Below are 14,085 nucleotides of genomic sequence, written 5' to 3' on the forward strand. Positions count from 1 at the left end.
GATGAGGGGCTTCGTAGAGGAAGTCCCGCCCGCTCCTCTCAGGCCCAGCTCGCACCTTCCTGAGATATGCCTGCTTGCCCCCGATTTTTTTCTTCTTGCAGGGAGAACCTTCTCATGTGGCATCTTTACTTATTCTCCTCTTGGGAAATCCATGTGACCTCCTCGAGCTGAAAGTGTTTCCACGTTTACAGGAGACTTAAAGGCAGCCCTGGAACCTGACGTATAATTCGAGCGCCGATGCAAAAAGGACTCAGACTTTTTTTTTTTTTTGGCATCCGGTTCTGTCACCTCCAGGCTGAGCCGGGCGAGGCACGTGCGCTGCTGAATGGAGCTGGTCGCTGGTTGCTACGAGCAGGTCCTCTTTGGGTTCGCTGTACACCCGGAGTCCGAGGCGTGCGGCGACCACGAGGTGAGATACCGCGTACCTAGAGACAGTCGGAGGCGGGGCCGGGAAGGTCGGGTTTGGTTCCTGCACAGCAGAGGTAAACATTGGAGCGCCTGCTGTTCACTGGATGATTTGGTGAATGAAACCTAGGAGACTTGAGAAAAGCAAACCTTTGAATATGTAGAATGGATATTTTATCAAAATGAGACAATATCTGCCTTTTCTAGTAGACAAAAGGTCCACGGGACACAGAGGAAACCGGCATTTCTGCATACGGACAAATGAGTCGTAGATTGTGGATTTAAGGATCGATCCCATAAGTTGACAGTATTCAGAATTTAATGAAAGAAGATCTCGCTCTTTTGCTGAATTTCTGTCCTGGAATTTTACAAATGACTAAATCTAGATTAGGATAAATCCCGTATAGATAAAGCGATACCAATTCGTTATTTGTTGGGAACTTATGGCGAGCTGGGCGGTGGAGATGCAAAGATGCTGGAGGTATGGATCGTGCCTTAGAGACGTTCCCTACATAAGGGATGGCGGACTGAGGAGACACATAGATGGAGAGAAATTACAGCAGAATATGGTATTACTAGATGTGTGAATAAATAAAAAGGTCAAATAAATTGCCAGTAGTCAAATAGGTAGATAGGACTATACTCACGACTAGAAATCCGACCTCCTAACGTCTAGCTCACTTTTATTGTCGAAGCAATTCTAAGCATTTTCTAGAAACCCGTTTTATTGAGTACAGTACTTCTTTATGAAGTCAAGGCGTCCATCTTTAATTATCCAGAAAATTTGGAAGTATATCACTTGACCTATTGCTTTTGTTTATTTTGTTTCCTACTCCAGTTATTTGCTCTGTCTTTGGCTGAAAAGTGACGTGTTTTGAATAGTCAAAGATGATACTAATTTTTTTTTTGTAGTGAAATTACTTAACTATGTTCCAGACACACAGTAGGCCTCACAGCAACCCTCTGAGGAGGATGCAGTTATTCTCGCTTTGCAGATGAGGAACCAAAATGTTGGTCCTAGATAGGTTAAGTGACTGCTGAAGGCCACACAGATAATAATTGGCAGAGCTGACCCCAAAGTGTCAGGAGCCCCCAAGGGTCTCTGACATTTGAAACTCTTAACCATTACCCTATACTGCTACTAAATCTAAGCAGCAGCCTAGATAACCTACAATATGTGGATTTTAAAAGGTTATTATTTGATTTAAGGCCGTAGCAGAATACTTGATTCAAAGGAGGCCCCCTTGGTCTTAAATGATGGAAGGAGTATCTGTTGCTGTAATTATTAAGGACCCAATTTGCAGTAACACATGTTCAGAGAAGTTTGATGGGTTTTTTTCTTTTTCGGTTTGTTTTGCAAATACTTTTTGATGCAGTTCCTTCAGTTTAAGGAGTGTGTGTGTGTGTGTGTGTGTGTGTGTGTGTATTTTGCTGTCGTGCTTTGCACTCATCCAGTCAGACTTCTCATGGCAATAAGCACAGAGTTCCTGAGATTTCATTATTGGTAATTCTCTAGGGCTTATGTTGTTACTCATGGAAACATACCTTTACTCTGTTGGGTTTTCTTTATAAGACTTGTCGGCCAGGTGCGGTGGCTCACGCATGTAATCCCAGCACTTTGGTAGGGCGAGGAAGGTGGATCACCTGAGGTCAGGAGTTCAAGGCCAGCCTGACCAACGTGGTGAAATCCCGTCTCTACCAAAATTAGCTGGGCATGATGGCTAGTGCTTGTAATCCCAGCTACTCAGGAGGCTTAGGTGGAAGAATCGCAGTTCACTGCTATATGTCAACTGCTTGGAATAGTGCCAGACACATAGTAGGCATTCATCATTTGAAAGAATAAATTCAAATAAAAATTTGAATATCTGAAAAAATAAATTAAGTCTCACATATAAAGTAACAACATTAAAGAGTTAAAGCTTTGTGTAGGATCTAAAAGTCTTCTGTTGTCCAGTCTCCATTACCATGTTCTAGAGTGATGATACCCAGTGTTGCCTGCCCACCTCCTTGCTTTACCTTCCTTATCAAGTCTCAAGTCCTTTGTGTAAACTACATGTCATTTTGTAGTTTAACGTGTCATTTTTCCCTTTATAGGATCCATTGATAGTTTTCATGAATCGTGGAACAGTTTATCTTTTCAGAAGCAGATAAATGGTTCCATGATTCATGAAAACTGCCAGTGGATAGTTGGTAGAACTGTGGTGTGACTGTGGCATTCATTGTATGTTTTCATCTTCAACAGCAATGGACTCTTGTGGCTGACTTCACTCACCATGCTCACACTGCCTCCTTGTCAGCAGTAGCTGTCAATAGTCGTTTTGTGGTCACTGGGAGCAAAGATGAAACAATTCACATTTATGACATGAAAAAGAAGATAGAGCATGGGGCTCTAGTGCATCACAGTGGTAAGAAAATTGTATCTCTTACGATGAGAACGTGGATGTGTTCTTTACAATTTGACTTCAGTTGAACAATTTGTTTTGTCTACTTTATAGCAGATTCTGTGCTAGAAGATAGAGGAATGTTTTAAAAAATGGTTTCTTAGCCGGGCGCAGTGGCTCACACCTGTAATCCCAGCACTTTGGGAGGCTGAGCGAGTGGATCACCTGAGGTCAGTAGCTGGAGACCAGACCTGTCTCTACTAAAATACAAAAAAAAAATTAGCCAGGTGTGGTGGCACGCACCTGTAGTCCCAGCTACTCGGGAGGCTGAGGCAGGAGAATCGTTTGAACCTGGGAGGCAGAGCTTGCAGTAAGCTGAGATCGCGCCGCTGCACTCCAGCCTGGGCGACAGAGTGAGACTCTGTCTCAAAAAAAAAAAAATGGTTTGTTGCTCTGGGTTGGCTTTCAGTCTGTCTTGGGAGACAGAAAGGAGGCATTTAACCCAGTCAGAGAGTTAGGGAGTCAGAGTGAGGTTTTCACTGAAACCTTCCTTAAAATGGTATCTGAATTATCTTAAAAGAGAAATGTCAGTTGTTAGGCAGGTAAAGTTTGCAAAGAGGGAGAAAGGACATTCCAGGCAGAGGTGGCAGTATGAGGAGCACAGGTAGTAGCATCATAGCAATATCTAACTTTATTGAGGGCATATTAAGTACCCCTCTGTGTGCCAAGAAAGTAAAAGAGAACACCTAGTTTCAAAGATGTTACTTGACTTGCCTGAGGTCTCAAACAGTGGAACTAGAACTTGCACCTAGGTCTGGAGCCCATGCTTTTACCGCTGGTGTTCATGGGGAACTGTAAGCAGTTCTGGATTATGAGAAGGTTAAACTGGGAGTTTGAGGGGCTGGAGAAGTAGATGGGACCAGATCCTGGAGTCCTTGAGAGAGCCAGGTAGAGACTGAATTGGGAGGGAGGGAGAGGGCAAGCTAGCGAATGAATGATGTGGGCTTGAGGAAAGTACTGCCAGTTTGTATAGGAGGGATGCTGACTGAGAACCCCAGCAGAAGGACTGATGAAGGCCTGCGCCATTGGAATCGGCAGCTACGGATTGAGTAACATCAGTTTGCAAGATTTTCTGAGTTTCTTCAGTAATAAGCCACAGACATTTCCCTAGAGAGGGGAAGGTTACTTGGTGTGTGCGGTAGAAGGATTGAGTTACAAAGGAATTAAGAATTTTGGTGAAGGAGTGGATTAGTTTTTCAGCATAGAGAAAATGTGTTGTCAAAGGCCGGGCGTGGTGGCTCACACCTGTAATCCCAGCACTTTGGGAGGCTGAGGTGGGCTGAGCACTAGGTCAGGAGATCGAGACCATCCTGGCTAACATGGAGAAACCCCGTCTCTACTAAAAATACAAAACCTTAGCTGCGCGTGGTGGCACACACCTGTAGTCCCAGCTACTCGGGAGGCTAAGGCAGGAGAATCGCTTGAACCCGGGGAAGCGGAGGTTGCCGTGAGCCGAGATTGTGCCAGTGCACTCCAGCCTAGGTGACAGAACAAGACTGTGTCTCAAAAAAAAAAGAAAAAAAAAGAAAAGTGGTGTCAAGGGCCTAGAAGTCTCTGAAATACAAAAGCAGGTGGAGTGTGAGTGCAGGAAGGCGTGAAAGGGATGGGAAGATGTGAGCTTGTGGTCAGCAAATAGGTTCCTAGAGGTCAAGTATTATACCGTGGAACAGCTCTATGTGGTAACGACGCCCAGCCTGTGGGTGTAGGGGACTGAAATGCAGGGGAGGCAAAGGTCACTGGAGTTGAAGTCAAGAAGTAGTACTACAATGCCCAGCTTGTGGTTTGGTTTTCCACCCTGGTGGTCAAGGTACCCAGGATAGTGGCAGAATCAAGGGAGAGAAAGACTGAACAGGTAAATTTTTTTCTTCAGTACCAAACATTTTATGCTGTTTTTATTGCATTTTCCCAGGGGACAGAGAATGCGGAGTAACTCAGCTAAGAAAGTTGATTTATTGCAAAGAAAGGTGCCCTTTTCCTACCCAATCTTACATGTATTTCAGAGGATCCACACCAGCCGTTGGTTTCCAGCAGTAAATTTGCAGCCATAAATGGCTTCCTTCTATTAGATGTTCCCTTAGTTTATTCAGACTGCTATAACGAAATACCTGAGAGTGAATAATTTATCAATAATAGAGATTTATTTCTCACAGTTGTAGAGGCTGGGAAGTCTAAGATTAAGGCACCAGCAGATTTTCACATCTCATAAGGACTGGCGCTCTGTTGTTGTTTCCTCATATGGTGGAAGGGCAAAGCAGCTCCCGACACAATTTTGTAAGGTCAAGCTTGAGAGTTGGAGCCAGTTTTAAAAAAGAAAACAAACAAAAAAAACTTTTGGGGAGCGGGGGGCGGAGTCTCGCTTTGTCACCCAGGCTGGAGTGCAGTGGCGCGATCTTGGCTCACTGCAACTTCTGCCTCCTGGGTTTAAGCGATTCTCCTGCCTCAGCCTCCCAGGTAGCTTGGATTATAGGCACCTGTCATCACACCCAACTAATTTTTGTGTTTTCAGTAGATACGGGGGTCTCACCATGTTGGCCAGGCTGGTTTTGAACTCTTGACCTGAAGTGATCCACCTGCCTCAGCCTCCCAAAGTGCTGGGATTACAGGCGTGAACCACCGCGCCCAGCCAAAAAAAACTTTTAGAAGGTCGCAATCCTCTAATCCCGTTCCTGGGGGCTTGCCCTCGTGACTTAGTCACCATCACCTCCTAAAGGTCTCACCTCTTAAACTGTCACATTGGCAACTAAGTTTCAGCAGATGAATTTTGGGGGACACTTTCAGACCGTGGCAGACTGTCCATTGCTGCTTTGACAGCTATCTTGCTCTTCATCAGAAGCTGTGCTTTGAGTGATTAAAATATACATTCTTTTTTTCTCTATCTCCTAGTCCCAGTTCATACAAAGAAGTCTTCTCTCTCAGGTTTGGAAGAAATAAGTTAAATTTGACCTGCCCAAACCCATTAGTACGAGTTCAACAATAAGAAAAGGAATTACATAAAAGGAGTTTAGATTGGGGGGTGAATGAAGTAGGGCTCTTGGTTTCTTCTGTTTCTTGTATAAATCCTTTTTTTTTTTTTTTCCTTTTTTAATTCTTTTCTTTTTTTCGTTCAACTTTTATTTTAAGTTCAGGGGTACACATGCAGGATGTGCAGGTTTGTTAGCTAGGTAAACGTCCCATGGTGGTTTGCTGTACAGATCATCCCATCACCCAGTGTCCATTAGCTGTTCTTTCTAATGCTCTCTTTCCCCCCACCCTTCCGCTGCTACAGGCCCCAGTGTGTGGTGTTCTTCCCCTGTGTGAGAACATGCGGTGTTTGGTTTGGTTTTCTTTCTTTTCTTTTTCTTTCTTTCTTTTTTTTTTTTTGAGATGGAGTCTTGCTCTGTCACACAGGCTCGAGTGCAGTGGTGCGATCTCGGCTCACTGCAACCTCCATCTCCCGGGTTCAAGCGATTCTTGTGCCTCAGCCTCCTGAGTAGCTGGGACTACAGGCACACACCACCACATCTAGCTAATTTTTGTATTTTCAGTAGAGATACGGTTTCGCCATGTTGGCCAGACTGGTCTTCAACTCCTGATCTCAGGTGATCCGCCCGCCTTGGCCTCCCAAAGTTCTGGGATTACAGGCATGAGCCACATTGCCCAGCCAGTGTTTGGTTTTCTCTTCCTGCATTAGTTTGCTGAGGATAATGGCTTCCAACTGCATCTACATCCCTGCAAAGGATATGAGCTCATTCCTTTTTATGGGTGCATACATCCTATTTTAGAGAGTTGCTAATAGATAAGCTTTTTTCTAGGGAAGCAGATGTGGGAAAGCAAACTTTCCAAAGTGAGAAATAGGATAATAAGGAGAGGAAAATATGAACAAATGAATGCGAAATGTGTGGAAATGGATCAAAACAGGTCTGAGTGATAATGATTGGATTGTGGCTGATTGGGTAGCTCATTCACTGTTTAGAAAGTGGAAGTCATGTGGCAGTACACCTGGTTTGTTCCCCAGATTAGCTTGTTAGCTGGTTAGTTTTGTTTACTTCTGCTCAAACTTTCCTAGCCAGCCACCTTCTAAACTTATAATTTGAAGAGGTAAAGCAAGGACGTGAACTGATTTGTTCAAATGTGTATCTAAACTGGAGATACTCTGCTGAAAATATTTGCATAGATTTGAACAACAGTACTTATATGAAAAAATTTAAGGTATATTTTAGTAATATTAAGACATTGAGGCCAGTCACAGTGGCTCACCCCTGTAATCCCAGCACTTTGGGAGGCTGAGGTGGGCAGATCGCTTGGGCCCAGGAGTTCAAGACCAACCTGGGCAACATGGCATGGTGAAACCCTGTGTCTACAAAAAATACAAAAATTAGCTAGGTGTATTGATGTGCACCTGTAGTCCCAGTTACTCAGGAGGTTGAGGTGGGAAGATTGCATGAACCCAGGAGGCAGAGGTTGCAGTGAGATAAGATTGTGCCATAGCACTTCAGCCTGGGTAACAAGAGTGAAACCCTGCCTCAAAAAAAAAAAAAATATTGAGTGTTTTACTTAGCATAGCATAGCCTTCAAATCAGAAATGGAGTTTGTATTTAAAATGAATATTATTTTTGCCTATTTTGGTTTTTCTATAGGTACAATAACTTGCCTGAAATTCTATGGCAACAGGCATTTAATCAGTGGAGCGGAAGATGGACTCATCTGTATCTGGGATGCAAAGAAATGGGAATGCCTGAAGTCAATTAAAGCTCACAAGTGAGTTGGGCTCTTTCCCTTTGGCATCCTCGATGTGCCAGTCAAGTTGGGGACTAACTGTTGGTTTCATTATAGAGGACAGGTGACCTTCCTTTCTATTCACCCATCTGGCAAGTTGGCTCTCTCGGTTGGTACAGATAAGACATTAAGGTAAGTCATTAATGCTCAAGAGCATTTTTCTAAGGTGTATCTTTTACTACAGCTCTCCACCATTTAAAAATACTGTGATACAAGGGAAACCTCAAAAACTGGTGAAGCTTTTCACAGTGGTAGGATAAAAATGAAAAACTATTTTCAAACGTGCAGTTATGCTGCAGTCATCATAGCTGTGAACTGAAGATTTTAGAAAGGGAAACCTTTTGAAAATACAATGGATACGACATGTTAAAGGGATATGGGAATAGAGCAAGTCTTATTCCTGCCTCATAATATTTCATAATGTTGCTGTAAGAAAGATAGCAGGTCTTTTAAATAATCAGTATTTACTATGTCACTTGAGTAAGCCTTCATTATGCTTGTTCTTTTACGTTTAGTAAAAGGTAGTTGGTGATCACACCATAAGTAAGCTTCCTGTTTTGCAGAACGTGGAATCTTGTAGAAGGAAGATCAGCATTCATAAAAAATATAAAGCAAAGTGAGTATTTTTGTTTGAAATACAGGTTGAGCATTCCTAATCTGGAAATCTGAAATGCTCCAAAATCTGAAACTTTTTGAGCACTGATGTGATGTCTCAAGTAGAAAATTCAACACCTAACCTCATGATGGGTCACAGTCAGAACTTTGTTTCATGCACAAAATTATTTAAAATATTTTGTAAAATTACCTTCAGGCTAGATGTATATGAAACATAGATGAATTTCATGTGTAGACTTGAAACATGAGTTTCATGGGTTTTATCCTCAAGATATTTTATTGTATATATGCAGATATTACAAAATCCAAAACAGTTCTGGTCCCAAGTATTTTGGATAAGGGATGCTCAACCTGTATGTTTTACAGTGACTTATGGAATATGAATATAGATACACATTTTTACGTGTGTGTATGTTACATATTTATTTCTCTGAATGGTGGTGGTTATCTCCGAGCAAATGCCTTGGGTTTCTTTCTTTTCCCATTTTAGGTCTAGATTCTTGTTGTGGCTCTGCCACCTGCCTTTGATTTGATTTGATTTGATTTGATTTTTTGAGATAGAGTCTCGCTCTGTCACCCAGGCTGGAGTGCAGTGGTGCTATCTCAGCTCACTACAACCTCTGCCTTCTGAGTTTAAGTGATTCTCCTGCCTCACCCTCCCAAGTAACTGGGATTACAGACGCATGCCACCATGCTTGGCTAATTTTTTGTATTTTTTGGTAGAGATGGGGTTTTGCCATGTTAGCCAGGCTGGTCTCAAACTCCTAGCCTTAAGTGATCCACCCATCTTGGCCTCCCAAAGTGCTGGCATTACAGGTTTGAGCCACTGCACCTGGCCAACCTTTGACTTTTGGAACCTAGATTGTTTTCTAAAAAACTTAACTTGTAAAATGTGTTATGAAGATAAACTAGGATAATAAATTTGAAAATACACAGTATAAATATTTTCTATTTTATTATTGCTATGATCATTTTATGTTTTATTTACAAAATAAATAAACTTCATTTTTTTTCCACTTATAGATGCTCACATAGTAGAGTGGTCCCCAAGAGGAGAGCAATATGTAGTTATCATACAGAATAAAATAGACATCTATCAGCTCGACACTGCATCCATTAGTGGCACCATCACAAATGAAAAGAGAATTTCCTCTGTTAAATTTCTTTCAGTAAGTAATCAGAAGTCAGTGATGAAAGTTTGTGGTGATGGTTGGAACTGTTGATGACATTCTGGATGTTATTACTCTTTTTCCTCTCTCCTAGGAGTCTGTCCTTGCAGTGGCTGGAGATGAAGAAGTTATAAGGTTTTTTGACTGTGATTCGCTAGTGTGTCTCTGTGAATTTAAAGCTCATGAAAACAGGTATTTTTACTAATCTCTGGTGTATATGTTTAGTCTTAATAAATGGTATATATGCAGTAGTTTCATAAACCAGGTTATATGTTTTTATTGACAACTGCAGAAATAATCAGACATATCTACACGTACAGTATATGGTATCTGGAGTCTAATAAGATGGTAGAAAATGTTATCTTCCTGGCCTTTAATAATGCAAAAGTGGGCCGGGTGCAGTAGCTCACGCCTGTAATCCCAACACTTTGGGAGGCGGAGGCAGGCGGATCAGGAGGTCAAGAGATCGAGACCATCCTGGCCAACATGGTGAAACCCATCTCTACTAAAAATAAAATAATTGGTGTGGTGTTGCGTGCTTGTAGTCCCAGTTACTCGAGAGGGAGAGGCAGGAGAATCGCTTGAACCCTGGAGGCGGAGGTTGCAGTGAGGCAAGATCGCATCTCTGCACTCCAGCCTGGTGACAGAGTGAGACTCCATCTCAAAAATAATAATAATAATGCAAAAGTGATGAAATTGTTTTCAGGACTGTCATTTGCACAAGATATTTTTTAAATGTCTGTTAGACTTGGAGCCTGCAATCAAGCATATTTGAACAAACAAAAGACTAAACAATCTTGAGCTTTGTTCCCATCTACTTTTGTCCTTGTATGTAATTCCCCTTGCCTACTTCTTCCCCTTTTCCGTGTGATTTTTCTTTTCCTGCAGGAGAAGTGAATTGACGTTATTGAGTTCCTGTTTTGTGCCAATTTTTATTAACTTTTAATGCTTTCTGTATTTCTAGCAGGTGGATAGTCTCAAAGTAAGTAGTTAAGTGGCTTGGCCAATATTACCCCACTCTTAGGTAAAGGAGCTGAGAGCTGAGCCCGATTTTATCTGACTCTTATATCCCTGCTTTTTCCTGTAATTTTGAAAAAGGTGATTTAATATACAGAGTTAGAATTTAATGTGTTCCCTTTGTATGTTCTATGTCTCAAATGAGTCTTAGTTCTTATTTCTTAAACAGTGGTTAAGTTTTAAGAAATCTGTAAGAGTACTGCAGTCAGTAGTATAAAGGCCTTACTCTTCTGCTATATTGGGAAGTAAACATATTCTTCAAGGTCGCCATTCCAGATGTACTAGTAACACTTCAGATATTTGACCATTCATTTATTTAACAAGTATTCATTGAGCATCATTATGAAATACTACACGAGGTATTTAATGATGAACAGAAAAGATGGGAGCTTGTGCTCTCATGGCTTTTATATTGTAAGGAGGCAATAGATTACAAACAAGCAGATCATTATGACAGGATGGAAATAGAAAAGTAGAGTGATTAAAGATTAACAAGGGGGCCGGGCGCGGTGGCTCAAGCCTGTAATCCCAGCACTTTGGGAGGCCGAGGCGGGTGGATCACGAGGTCAGGAGATCGAGACCATCCTGGCTAACATGGTGAAACCCCGTCTCTACTAAAAATACAAAAAACTAGCTGGGCGTGGTGGCGGGCGCCTGTAGTCTCAGCTACTTGGGAGGCTGAGGCCGGAGAATGGCGTGAACCGGGGAGGCGGAGCTTGCAGTGAGCCGAGATCACGCCACTGCACTCCAGCCTGGGAGACACAGCGAGACTCCGTCTCAAAAAAAAAAAAAAAAAAAAAAAGATTAACAAGGGTAATTGGTTTAGATAGGATGATGAGGGAAGAAGATGTGAGACCTTAGGAATGAAAAAGGAGCTAGTTTTTAAAAGAAGAGAGAGGCACAGGTGCAAAGACCCTGAGGGAGAACAGAGCTTGGTGTATTTTAGGAGCAGATAGAAGAACTGTGTGACTAGGTGAGAATGAGCAAGGAGAGGATGGTGGAAGCCAAATGGTGCCCATAATCATCATAATTTTTCTTACTATGGAAAAATTTAAAAGCATTTAGACTGGTTTAAGGTGCTAACCCTTTAAGACCCGCCACCAGCTTTAGCAACTATCACTGTGTGGCCAGTTTTGCTTCATCTATATGCCCAGCCACTTCCTCCTCTCCCATGTTATTTTAAAGTAGGTCCCAGTTTTGTAGGGTTTTAAGCCTGGAAGTTACAAGATTTGATTTACATTTTTAAAAATTGTTGGCCGGGTGCAGTGGCTCATGCCTGTAATCCCAGCACTTTGGGAGGCTGAGGCAGGCGGATCATGAGGTCAGGAGTTCGAGACCAGGCTGACCAACATGGTGAAACCCCGTCTCTCCTAAAAATACAAAAATTAGCCGGGCATGGTGGTGCACACCTGTAATCCCAGCTACTCAGGAGGCTGAGGCAGGAGAATCGCTTGAACCCAGGAGGTGGAGGTTGTCGTGAGTTGAGATCCCGCCACTGCACTCCAGCCTGGGTGACAGAGCAAGACTCCGTCTTAAAAAAAAAAAAAAGTTGTTAAGGGGCAAAATAGAAGCAGAAAGGCCAATTAGGCTACTTCTGTCATCCAGAGGAAAAATAATAGTGGCTTAGACTAACAGTGGTGGGACTGGAGATGAGGGAAATGGGTGTGTGGGAGAGGCCTTGATTCATCATTTCTGTTGTCTTTTCTCTCCTTACTGAACTTGGAGTTTCTTGTGGTGATGGGCTTTGTTTTACTCATCTTTAGTTCCTTTGTAATAACCTGATTATTTATTATCTGTTATCTTTTCAACTTTTCCTTCAGATATAGTTGGCAGTTGATTTTATCTTGTATTTTGGGCCTGAATATATCTCATTAATGGGAATGCGAAGCATAGTTACGTTTTAAGGCACCTTTCATTGAGCAGTTTGGAAATACCTGAAACAGTGAGAAAGCACTAGTCTGTGTGTGTAGTTTTTAACAATATTAGACTTTTTGGAGGACAGGGTCTTTTATGGTGTTAATATTTCTCTCCTAGGGTAAAGGACATGTTCAGTTTTGAAATTCCAGAGCAACATGTTATTGTTACAGCATCGAGTGATGGTTTCATCAAAATGTGGAAGCTTGAGCAGGATAAGGTCAGTGCCTTAACACAATCTAAATGTACTTTATTACAAATCTTGCTCGTAAGTGAGGTGGAATATTTTTTAAGGGTCATAAGACATAAGTCTTTAAATAAACGTTTTAAATCTCTTCCAGGCATGATTGCTATTAATGGTTTTAAAATTAGGGTTCCCGTGGAGCTGCCTTGATGGTTGTCATTTCTGAGTGTGAGCTGGCGGTTTCCCAGAACTCGCGCTGCTCTTTTTAGTCAGAGAAGCTCCACTTTCCTCTCTCTTGAGTATTGGAGTTCTCTGGAAGCTCTTAGGTAAAAATACTGCCATTGCTAAAAATAATTTGGAAGCTCCTGATCAATTATGAAATTAACAAACCATTTGAACCAGACAGTTTGGAAAATTAAATTCCCTCCTGTAGTCTCCTTACAGTCTCTCTTGGTTTATTCTTTGTTCTCTCATAAACACATTCTGTGAATATGGTTTGTTGAATGTCTCTTTTTCCAAGGTTCTTTGTTCAGCCCTGGAAATAAGACCTGATTCCTTTCTTTAGAATTTTCAAATTCTGAATACTTCTTAGAAATTGGCTCTGTGAATAACATAGTCAAACCTAACCATGAGTGAACATTATATGTTGCTTCTGAATATCATATTTTGTATTCAAGAAAATATAGGAAGTTTTAAATTAAGGTAACTTGATTATGGAAAAAGAAATTATTGAAAATGCACATTCTGAATGTTTGTTTCTTCTGTTTAGAAAGTTCCCCCATCTTTACTCTGTGAAGTAAACACTAAAGCCAGGCTGACATGTCTTGGAGTGTGGCTAGACAAAGTGCCAGACACGAAAGAAAGCTTTCCTCCAGCAGCAGAGCCTTCTCCTGGTAATCGAATTTGATTGTTCTGACATTTTGAATAATCTGTTATCTCTTAAATTGTGGAAGTGGAGGAGATCCAGATAATTTCACTTTATTGACAGCCTGTGTTTATTTCATTCAAAGGGGAAAACAGTCTTTAAAAGCACTCTCTTTTGTGTTGTAGTAAGTAAAGAACAGTCCAAAATTGGCAAAAAGGAGCCTGGTGACACAGTGTACAAAGAAGAAAAGCAGTCAAAACCTAACACAAAGAAACACAGTTTAGCAGGTGACAGTGAGAAAGCAACAAAAGAAAGTGGCCTGGTATCAACCAAGAAGAGGAAAATGGTAGAAATGTTGGAAAAGAAGAGGAAAAAGAAGAAGATAAAAATAATGCAGTGAATCCCAGATGTCTCCTGAAAGAACTCTTTTAGATGAAATCATTCTACTCAAATGTACATTAATTTTCTTTTTTTCCCCCTGAGTAAAAGCAAGAAATTTCTTCCTTTGGAGAAGATATACATATTATAAAACGACTTTTAGATGGGGGTTGTTTTTTTTTTAAACAGTGGTAAAATTACTTTTGGCAGACAGTGTTTTATGAATTATGTATCCTGTTGATATATAATATGTTAATGTGTCATGCAATTTTTGTACAAAGCAAATAAAGATCTTTCTCAAAATATACTGTAAAATGATATAAAATATTGAACACATTCTTT

The 14,085-nt window shown here is 41.4% G+C and overlaps 1 protein-coding gene across 2 annotated transcripts; it reads left to right on the forward strand.

The window, feature by feature from the left end:
* The first annotated feature begins 30 nt into the window (after window positions 1-30).
* On the forward strand, window positions 31-14,048 carry PAK1IP1 (PAK1 interacting protein 1). 2 transcript variants are annotated; one of them, XM_050789596.1, is made up of 10 exons: window positions 36-409; window positions 2,648-2,810; window positions 7,463-7,583; window positions 7,659-7,733; window positions 8,165-8,217; window positions 9,240-9,385; window positions 9,480-9,577; window positions 12,437-12,536; window positions 13,270-13,393; window positions 13,551-14,048. In XM_050789596.1, the coding sequence occupies exons 1-10, from the start codon at window positions 326-328 to the stop codon at window positions 13,763-13,765; spliced, it is 1,179 nt and encodes a 392-aa protein (XP_050645553.1). In that variant the 5' UTR covers window positions 36-325; the 3' UTR covers window positions 13,766-14,048. The 2 variants fall into 2 exon arrangements, with proteins under 2 accessions (XP_050645554.1, XP_050645553.1); XM_050789597.1 differs by lacking the exon at window positions 2,648-2,810 and having other exon boundaries at window positions 31-409.
* The last annotated feature ends 37 nt before the right edge of the window (window positions 14,049-14,085 follow it).

Source organism: Macaca thibetana, chromosome 4, assembly GCF_024542745.1.
Source record: "Macaca thibetana thibetana isolate TM-01 chromosome 4, ASM2454274v1, whole genome shotgun sequence".
In the NCBI taxonomy this organism is placed as follows: domain Eukaryota; kingdom Metazoa; phylum Chordata; class Mammalia; order Primates; family Cercopithecidae; genus Macaca; species Macaca thibetana.